The sequence below is a fragment of the Hyperoodon ampullatus genome (assembly GCF_949752795.1).
Source record: "Hyperoodon ampullatus genome assembly, chromosome: 8".
NCBI classification, from domain to species: domain Eukaryota; kingdom Metazoa; phylum Chordata; class Mammalia; order Artiodactyla; family Ziphiidae; genus Hyperoodon; species Hyperoodon ampullatus.
Genome location: NC_136921.1, coordinates 89020790 through 89030638, shown reverse-complemented (window position 1 = coordinate 89030638; position 9849 = coordinate 89020790). Strand labels below are relative to the sequence as shown.

Genomic DNA, 9849 nt, shown 5'->3' with positions numbered 1-9849 from the left:
GCTTGTGGTTGTAGGTCTCCGGTGTGTGTGTGTGTCTGTGCGTGCAGCTTTTTAAAGTGTTGTTTGTGTCGAAAGATGCTTCGCTTTTGTTCCTGGACCACGCGTTTGATTCTCGTCTGGGCTCGGGCAGCAGAGGGGAGCGCCTGGCGTGGCCGGCAAGCGGCGGCCCGCGAGCCGGATGCCGCTCTACCTCGCGCCGGCCCGGGGGCGGCCGTGGAGCTCCCGCCCGTCCATACCCCGCTCGCCCTCCGAACCTCTCGCTCGCTCTCGCTGTCTCTACTCGCTCGCTCGCGCCTCTCGCCCGGCCTCTAAGAGTCGTTGGGGCCAGACGCGGCTTCCTTGCCTCCTGCCGAGGCCGCCGCCGCAGCCGCCGCTGCAGCCGCCGCCGCCGCCGCCCGGGCGGCACTGACGCCGGAGTCGTGCAGGATGAGGTCGGGGGACTCAGAGCGGGGCGTCTCCAGGTTGCTGGCGTCCGTGTCACTGTCGCTACCCTTTTTGCCCCCGCCGCCCCCGTTGTGCGTCTTAATGTGTTTGCTCAGGTGGTCGCTGCGCATGAAGCGCTTATTGCACACCGGACAGGCGAAGCGCTTCTCCCCCGTGTGAGTCCGCAGGTGCCGCTGCAGCTCGTCCGAGCGCGTGAAGCGCTTGCCGCAGAAGAGCCAGTTGCACACGAAGGGCCGCTCGCCCGTGTGCCAGCGCAGGTGCGCCTTCAGGTGCGACGTCTTGCCGTACACCTTGCCGCAGCCCGGGATGTGGCAGCTGTGGAGGCCCTTGCGCCGCAGACTCGCCCCGGCCGGGCCCAGCCGCTCCGCCTCCTGGCAATTGGGGCAGTCGCAGGTGGCGCGGCCGGAGTAGCGGCGGGCCGAGCGCGCCGAGCTCCCCCCGGCGGCGGCGGCCGCGGCGCCCGAGATCATGGCGCTGGCTGCGGCGGCCGCCACGGCGGCGCTGGAGTCCGAGTAGGAGGGCAGCACCGGCTTGAAGCCGTCCTGGGCCAGCAGGTGCTGGCTGGTGGAGAGCAAGTGCGAGGCGGCGGCGGCCGAGGAGCCGAGGCCCGTGGAGCTGAAGGCCGAGTGCGTGAGCGAGCTGAAGTCGGGGTTGTAGGTGCCGAGCTGCGAGTGCAGCGAGGCCTGGGGGGCGCCCGAGTGCAGCGAGCTCTGGAGCCCCCCAGCGGGGTTCTGCACCTCCAGCCACGAGCCTGGGCTGCTGTGCACGTCCCACCACGACGACGCCGCGCCGTTGGTCACCTCGCCCGCCGCCAGCGTTGAGTGGAAGCCTGACTTGTACCACGACTCGTACGGGTGCGCCATGCCCACGCGCGGGTACAGGCCGTCGGCCGCCGTCGTGTGCACCTTGGAGATGAAGGCCGACTGGCCGCCCGCCTCTTGCGGGGACACCCCGGCCGCCGCCGCCGCGGCCGCCGCCGAGTTGGAGAAGAGGCCGCCGTAGTCGCTGCTGAAAGCGGACGACGTGGGGGACGTGGAGGCCAAGCAGAAGGCGCTGTTGGCTGCGCCAGAGCCGCCTGCCAGGCCGCCTGAGCCGCGGCCGCCGGTGGCCACGGCGAAGCCCGAGAGGCTGGAGCCGAGGTTGCAGCTGGACGAGGAGCGCTTCCAGGGATGGAAGCCGCCCTTGGCGAAAGCGCTCGACTCCGGCAGCGTCGTCAGCGGGCTCGTGTTGCCGATCTTGTTGCAGGTCGCCGCCAGCATGGCCAACGGGGTCGTTCCGAAGCGCGGCTCTTCCTAGAGTGGGTGGGGTGGGGGAGGGAGCAAGGAGGAGGAGGGCAGGAACAAGTGGGAGGAAGACACAGAGTGCGCCCGTGAGCAGCCTCGTCCTCCCGCGGCTGGTCCCGGGGGGTCGTGGCTCCCTGGCTCGCGCCTCCTCCCCGCACGCTCGCCGAGGATGCGCCGCACCCCGCGCGGGGCAGAGGCGATCACAAGGGCGAGGGGCCCGGCGCTGGAAAGTTGTTCTTCAGTGGGACTGCAAATCAAAGCTGTCTCGGTTCTCCCCGCCTCAGTCGCTGCAAACCCTGCCCCAAAGCGGACTCGAGTCGCTCGCCTTCCGTTCGCCATAAGCCCGCTCCTCTCACAGAAGCCCCCAAATCACCCTTCGGGGTGAAGCACGGAGGTAAACACATCGACAACCAACGCCAGGTGAGGGCAGAGGCGGCGGAAATAGCGACCCGGGGGTGAGGGAAACTTGGGGCACTCTTCCCAAGGGTGTCTAGGACTTGACTCTTTTTAACAGAAAACATTTTAAATGTTTACACACACACACACACAATTAGGAAAAGAAGAAGTCCGAGTAGAAGCGACCCCCGCGATGGATTTCAGAGTCACAGACGAACTGGGGATCCGCAAAAGTGTAAATGTTTGTTAACGTGACTACATGGACTGCAAAACAATTAAGGCTGTTTTCTGGAAACACCAATGTCGCGTAATTGCAACAATCCCCGAAGCAAGGGGGGATGGGGTATAAATCACGAGGTGCAGAAAAGAAACCTCTAAAACCGAATATTAAAAGGACTTGCTTAACAAATCCTTTTCTTACAAAGGCACCTCCTGGATTCCAATAACTTGGGAAGAATCAGTCCTGGAAATGTGGAAAGTGCTAAAAGAAGCTGAGGCTGCAGTCGGGCAGCAACAGTTTCTCCAGAGGCGCGGACCCGGAGAAGCCATAACGAAAAATTACTCCAGTTAAAACAAGCAAATGCCGCACTTCCGACTTACCCCAAGTATAGACGTGGCCATAGCAGGTCCCTGGACGGCGCGGCGGGGCCGGGAGCGGGGCTGAACCTGGCGGCTGCTCGGGAGAACTGTTCGGGTACCGCACGGCTCCCGTGTCCCCGCGCTCGCGCCGAGCGGACTCCGGGCTCCCGCCGGCTAAACTCAGCCTAAGTGCTAGGAGCACCCGCTTTGAAGTGCCGCTGGCGGCGCCTCTCACCCAATGAGGGCGCAGGCAGAGCAGACTGGAGCTGCCCCGCAGCCAATCAGACGCGCCGAGGGGCCCGAGCCCGGGCTCCTGGCGCGTGCCAGTCACCGCGGCTGGCGGGGGGGGAGGGGGTTCGCGGGCTAGAGATTGAAGAAATTACAGTGCAATTAAAAATTTACACACACGCACCAAGCCAGGTTTAACTATCGTTGAGACCGAGCCACAAGACCCCCGAACCTCCCCGAGATGATGCAAGTTAGGACTGACAGTCCTCGACTCTCCACTTGTGGGAAAGGAGGCAGGAGGGGAGGGGGCCCGAGGCTGAGGCCGCACCAGCAAGACCCAAGTGGAGACGGAAATGTCAGCGCTCACTTTGTGTGTCCAGGCTCTCGCCTGCGGAGCACAACTTCAGCTGGAATCCATCATTCTCGCTTGCGATTTTATCATTGTCATTTGTCTACCTAGTTCCTTATTCCCACTGGATTCAGTTTTACTCTCAGAGTCACATTGAAGAGAAGGGGGCGAAGGGACAGCTCCTCCGAGAGGAGAGAAATAGGCCTCTCCGTCCAGGTCTACACCCACAGACTTGCTGGGAGGGCCTGGAGCCTCCCGCATCCCGCCATTTCCCCTAGCGGCCTAAGTGACTTCCTAATTGTCGCTCTGGCCTCTGACCCGGGGGGTAATACAAGTGCCACTCACACCAGAAGCTTCTAGTGGTAATTGAGGGCACCCTTTGTACCGTTTCGCCAGCGCCTAGATACCAGGCTAACCCAGTTGTCAAATATGACTAAACAGTGGGACGTGCTGATTATCTGCCGGGTTTCGCTGGGGACTGGCGTGGGGGTGGGAGTCATCAGCCCATACAACACGCTGCACGAAGCTGCTTATTTTCACAGTGTAACGACTTTGGAAACAGAGACCCGCGCGAGCCGCGTCCGCCCCCATCGCCACCCCCGCTGAAGCTGCAGCTTGCTAGGCTGTTTGTTTAACCCGGTGAAAATTTGCATGTCACGTTTCAGCCTGGAAACGAGTTTTCTTGCCCCAGCTCCAGCCCACTCCCACTGCAGACCGCCTAGGCCTAGAGGCTCCTCTGCAGGGCAAGGGCGCCGGGTTGAGAAGTGGGCTCGCCCCTAGCCCTGCTTTCGTGGACGTGCTTAGGGAGCTTCTCTCCCGGACCTCTGTCCACGAGTGCCTGGGATGAGGCCACACGTGGGCGCCTCCACATTTTGCAGGCTGGAAGCATCCTGAAGTCCTCTCCGGATCCTGTCGGTGTGAGGAGACACGTCCTCAGACGGACAACTGAGCATCCTGGAGCCCCTCGGCACCCGCTGAGCTGTTTGTTTTTCTTCTTTCTGGGTCTCCCTTTCTCTTTCTTTTTCTGGGCAGCCAGGAGCAGCTTTTGAACCAGAAATACCAGTGCCCTCGACAGACCTGGGTACTGGTTTTAATGTACCACATTCTCCTGAAAGCCCACATCCTGCTTTCAAAGACATTTTAAACCACGAACCTCAGATGCTTGGGTGCAAAAGGCGAGTTGTTGAGGAGGGGGAGCATGTGAGGAGGACGTGGAACTATGCCCCCAGCGTTTTCTTCCTTCTTTTGCAATATCTCTTGGCGCAAGAGTGCGACCACCGTGGCTCTTCTCTCGGCCCTGAGATGGAGCCTGCGTGTATCCCGGAGCACTTCGTAGGTGGAGAAGGCTATCTGGGTTGCTTTCTTTGCTAGTCGTTAGAATATCTTTGCTCAAAAATGCCTCCCCCCGCACTTTGATTTAAGGTGGCGAAAGCACCGAGGCAAGTATGACAGAGAAAGGGGAGAGAGTGAGAAGACCCGCGCGGCTATAATGAAGCTCTGTGCCCTGGGGGGGGGGGGTTGTGGTAGCAATCGGCGGGGGAAGGGGGCGGGGAAAGGTGTGAAAAGCCCCCGGGACACTCGGGGTGGAGGGGTGAGGGGGAGTCCAAGCAGCCCAGAAGAGCCAGAAAGCCCGGCAGTGGGACCCAGGACCCCTTCCCAACAGGTGACTTCTGCCCTGGAAGGTCAGACTGGTGCTCGGCTTCGCGTAGAGTCTTCGCGTCGATTTTACTAATAGAGGGATTGTTAAGTGGCAGCCAGGCGTTGCCGACTCACCCAGTGCAGCCCCGGGAGGAGAAGCGCGGAGGTTTCCCCCATCCACATCCTCCCTCACCCCCAACACACGCTCTCCTTAAGGAAACCTGACAAAGTAATAAATAAGACAATCCGAAAAGCCACTTAGCACTCGTGACATTTTCAAGTCAACCATTTAAAACAATTCACGCTGGCACCTCGGGCTCCCGGCGCCTTGGTTGCCTGTCTCTTCTCCTCCTCTTCTTCCTCCTTTCCCCTCCCCCTCCCCCTCCCTCCGTTTTCAGTGTAGTTCCAGCTGTCAGACTCTCTACGTGGGCACTCGGATATTCCTTTAGATACACATCACCGGATCACAATAAAAGTTAGGAAATCTTCCAAACGATCGCAGGCAGACGCTCCGGGCACTTCAACTCTAAAGTGGGGCCCCCATGGAAATCTTTCAGAAGAAGTCCAGTTTGTGTGTGTGTGTGTGTGTGTGTGACAGTTTTTTTCATTCTCTAAAAAATCTAGTTTTTAAACAAAGATCAATGTGTTATGCTGAAGTGTTGAGCTGACTGTTAAAACATTTGGGGAAATAATGACAATGTAACAAAGGCCTGGTTTGGAGTGAATCATCACCCTTTTAAAAGTTAAAGCAATTTTCAGGAGAATAGCTTTCAGCAAACGCTTTACATTATTCAAAACGGCCAAATAATGCTCTATTATAGCGCCTGAATGCTGCCAGTCAGCCTCTAAGTGCAATTTGTGCAAAGGCCCCGGTGCCTTATCTCCACTTCTTTATAAAGAGGTGAATATAAAACAATTTCTTCCAAACCCAGACAGAGAGCACGAAAATTGCTTCCCTTTCTGCAATCAGGGCAATTTAACTGGAGTGCAATTAGCACTATTAAATGTCGATTCTGCATAAACAAATCTGACTGAGCAGCGAAAGTGGGGTGAGAACCTCATATACACTGAAACTGATTTTTTAAAATTATGTATCCGGGTCCTTTACAATTGATCCGTGACGTTTTCATCTTGGAATATATTTACATCGTAAATACACTATGGTTAAATCAACATAATTTTTTTGCAAAAAATTTCAATAGGAATCCTAATAAAGAAGAATGGGGTAATTAAAGGAGAGAGTTCACTTCCTTTGAACAAATATTGTTTCCCCCATCCTGCCTCTCCCGAGAGCTTTGATCTGAGCAACTGCTCAAGTTGCTGCATTTAGTGGGCAAAACCGGGGAAACAATTCCGTCATTAGCGCGGATCCGAAGGATTGGAGCTCCTACGCCACAGGGAAAAAAAAAAAAAAAAAAAAAAAAAAGCAGCTTCTCCCTGATGCACAGGGAGACGGGGGAGGAACAGTTATCTTCTGAATAACTCGAAATATTAGGTGGCTGCCCAGTCTCCCAGGGGCTTTGGCCAGTCGCAGAGTTGAGCAGCGGATGTACTGCACAGGGGTGGGGTGAGGTAGAGTTGGGGAGAGTAGAGGATGTGGGCAGGAGGGGAGGGGTTGGGGAGGAGGAACCGAAGGTTCTCGTCTGGGTTCTGCTGGCTGCTGCCAAAGCCTCAGCCACCAGGACCTGGGTGCCCGGGAGCAGGGAAAGGAGAAGGCAGGGAGAGGAGCCCGTATAAAGCATTGATCTGACCTGTCGTCCTCCGGCATGCCTTTATTTATTTGCTTAGCCACAGCTCTCCCTTTCTGGGTAATTTGTGCAATTAATTATGCTTTTCATTTGCATGATCTACACTACAGCAGTGATTATCAGGTCAGCACAGTGTGGGATTTGGGGAGATACATTAATAATGAGTTAAAAAACAAAACAAAAAAACCACACACACGAAAAGCTGCCCTTGTGTACCACAGTCACCTGCCATGAACAGGGGCTGAGGAAGCCAATACAGACTATAGTGCCTGTTGAGTCCAGTGAGTCTTTTCCTCAGTTGGAGTTTGTCAGTTGTGGGTGAAAATGAAATGCAGCTTTTGATTAGAAGGGAATCTTTTATAGTTAACATATCTATATTTTTAAAAGCACTAGCCTTGAGATCAACTGGGTGGAGAAAATAAATTGAAAACTGAGGAACTCTCCCACAATTTCCATTGAGCTTTCATTTAATATTTGTTCTATAACACCCTCATTCCATCCCAACCCTTGCAAATAAAAGAGCCAGGAAAGATCACCAGGCCATTGGAACTTTCATCTTTTCTCCATCTCAGAAGTGTTACTGCTATTTAGAGATGGCAGGAGATGCACATCCGTTTTGTCTATAAGGTCTACTGGAGAAACTGAAAACCCTTAGTCTATTAAGTACACTCCAAACATTTGCTACACAACTAATTTTCTGCTGCTAGATGTATCTGGGCCATATATTTTAAGCCTGCCTTGATCTGTTTATCTGAGCCAAAAATGCATGAACAATTAAAGGAAAGACTCTGGTGTGTCAAAGGAAGGAAGGTGACTGTAGACTGTGTGATGATTTTAATGACTGCAATTATTGGAAGATTATTCGACAAGCATCATAGATTTGTTTACTGCCTTACTTGGAAACTATGGGGGGCCTATTCGGCTTGGGGTTTTACCTTCCTCCCTCCCTCACCAACTACCACAGAGGGGTATTAGACCTAAGCAAATGTGCCATTCACTGTTGGCTTCCTTCTTCTCTTTTAGGGCATTTCTACCAAAATGGAGCACATTTGTGTCTCAGCCAACTCTAATCGAACCATCTTTGGAGATATTAAAGCAATCTTTTCACTCAGACCTTAAGCTAATATTTTTTAAAAAGCCAAAGGCCAGGGAATTCTGGTCATTCATCAGCTTCTCCCAGCCAGGGTACCAGTTTCCTCAGTTTCACACTTTCATAGGCAGGCTTTGAAGAGACTTCCAACTCTCCCTCCTCCTTTCAGGGTTTGAAGGAGGCACAACTGCAAGTTGTGAAACAGGACTTTAGGCATATCTCCGGGACTCCATACTGGAGAAAGTTTGGCTTTTTCTTCCTTCCTTTAACAGCATCCCCTTCCCCCATATTATTTCCTATCACAATTCCTGATCCTACGCTGTGAGAAATAAGTAAATAAAAAGAAAAGGTATGACTAAGAGCGGTTTGTGGCTAAGGAATTTTTTTACTGTATTATATACAGACACAAGGAATGCAAATAAGGAAGATTTCTTGTCTGATAAAAGCAAAATCATCCTGTCTACACTAATCAATAAATCACAGCCTGGGCTTTGCTCATTAGTGAAATTTGAAAAAAAGAAAGAAAAAAAGGTATAGCAAATATCCCTAGTAAGCCCCCTTTCCTCCCTCCCCTGAGGCTCTGAGACTGCAGATGACCTGGTCACCGTGGTGCTCTTCCTTGGTCTGGAATCGAGAACCTTCCCCGTTCAAACCGGAGCCTTCAGAACTCTGCAAGTGGCAATTAGGAGCCTATTACAAGCCATTAGATTGATCAATGTACCTTAAACAATGCAAATGATTTATATGGCTGGTTTATATGGAGAGGAAAAAGAAAAGGGGTGGGTGGGGGGAGGACGACTCCATATCCTTCACATTATCGCAATGTTCTGGAGAAAACACGGGCCCAGCCTCTCTTCATCACTGCTTAGAACCACCAGAGCGATTTATTCTGAAAACTTTTCAAGCAAAGACACAGGCTCCCCTGGCTCGTTCGATGGATGGCGAGGTGCCCATTCTTTGCCCCTTTTCTCTCCTTTTTAAGGAAGAGCTTAGAAGGACCGAGGCCGGGGTTCACAGCGACGCCACTCCCCCAGCGGAGGACACTGCCGCGAGCAGTCCCAGCTGCCTCCTTTCCCCGGGTCTGTCCCCGGAGAGGGGGAGGATGACTTACAGATTTGTTTTAACGGAGTGTTCGAGTGCTGTGTGGCCTCCTAATTACGGCAGGAACACACAACCATTAGCCCTTGAAGTTTCAGGCGCGACTCGGGGAGGAGCCGCGACCCAGCTCCCCGCTTGCACACGACGCGGGGGCGGGGGGGCGGGGAGGGAGAGAACTCCTCGGAACCGACCTCCTCGCTCGGGCTGACTATTTCAGCTAATCTAACTGGCGAAGACAAAATTACAACCGAGCCAAAGCGATCAAAGCAGGCCCCTGCCAGTCCCCTCCTCCCGCCCTTCTTCCCGCCCCAAAGTCTGTTTGTAGTTGTCTCCTGAACCGCAGACTCGTCGGTCTTCTCACGACAAGGAAATTCCAGCCAGTTTTTCCAGAGCCTGAAAGGAGAGGACAGACGCACTTCACACTTCCCAGGGGAGAATTCCCTTTGTCTTATCTCCCCTTCCCCCAGTCCGCCCTCAGCTCCGAAATGGGGGACAGGCAGCGGGCCTAAAGACCCTGGGCGCGGAGGGGACGATAGTAACCGAGCCCCACGTCCAACTGTCCCTGTAGATCCTCTCCCCCTTTTCTCCTCTCTCTTCTTCTCTTTCCCAACCTTCTCTCTTCCTTTCTCCCTCCCTTTTTCCAATACTCTATATCCTCTTACCACTCAAGTCTTCTCGCGGGCTCCAGCGCCTAGAGCCCCGGCAGGCGCAGTTTATTTCCCGGCCTTAGTGGTTTGGCGGGAAAGGGCTTCGTCCTGGCTTGTCCACGGGTGTCTGGGACAAATCATTTTGTTTGTGTCTATATGTGGAATGGGAAGCATTCCGGGTTGATAATGGGGCACAGAGGGAAGAGGGGGAAAACAGAGAAACTACATGCATTGGAAGAGTTGCCACCTGTGTCTTTTGCAGCCAACCTGCGATGGGAGCCCAGGATACGGAAACTCTTCTAGGCGGATGGTGACCTCACACACACACCCCTCTCCCCCCAACCGCTCT

The 9849-nt window shown here is 54.5% G+C and overlaps 1 protein-coding gene across 1 annotated transcript; it reads right to left on the bottom strand.

Moving 5' to 3' along the window:
- Positions 1 to 308: 308 nt before the first annotated feature.
- SP9 (Sp9 transcription factor) lies at positions 309 to 2744 on the bottom strand (the record flags this gene model as incomplete). Its single annotated transcript, XM_079710419.1, has 2 exons — positions 309 to 1736; positions 2724 to 2744. 2 exons carry the CDS (start codon positions 2742 to 2744, stop codon positions 309 to 311), a joined length of 1449 nt encoding a protein of 482 aa, XP_079566545.1.
- Positions 2745 to 9849: the final 7105 nt, after the last annotated feature.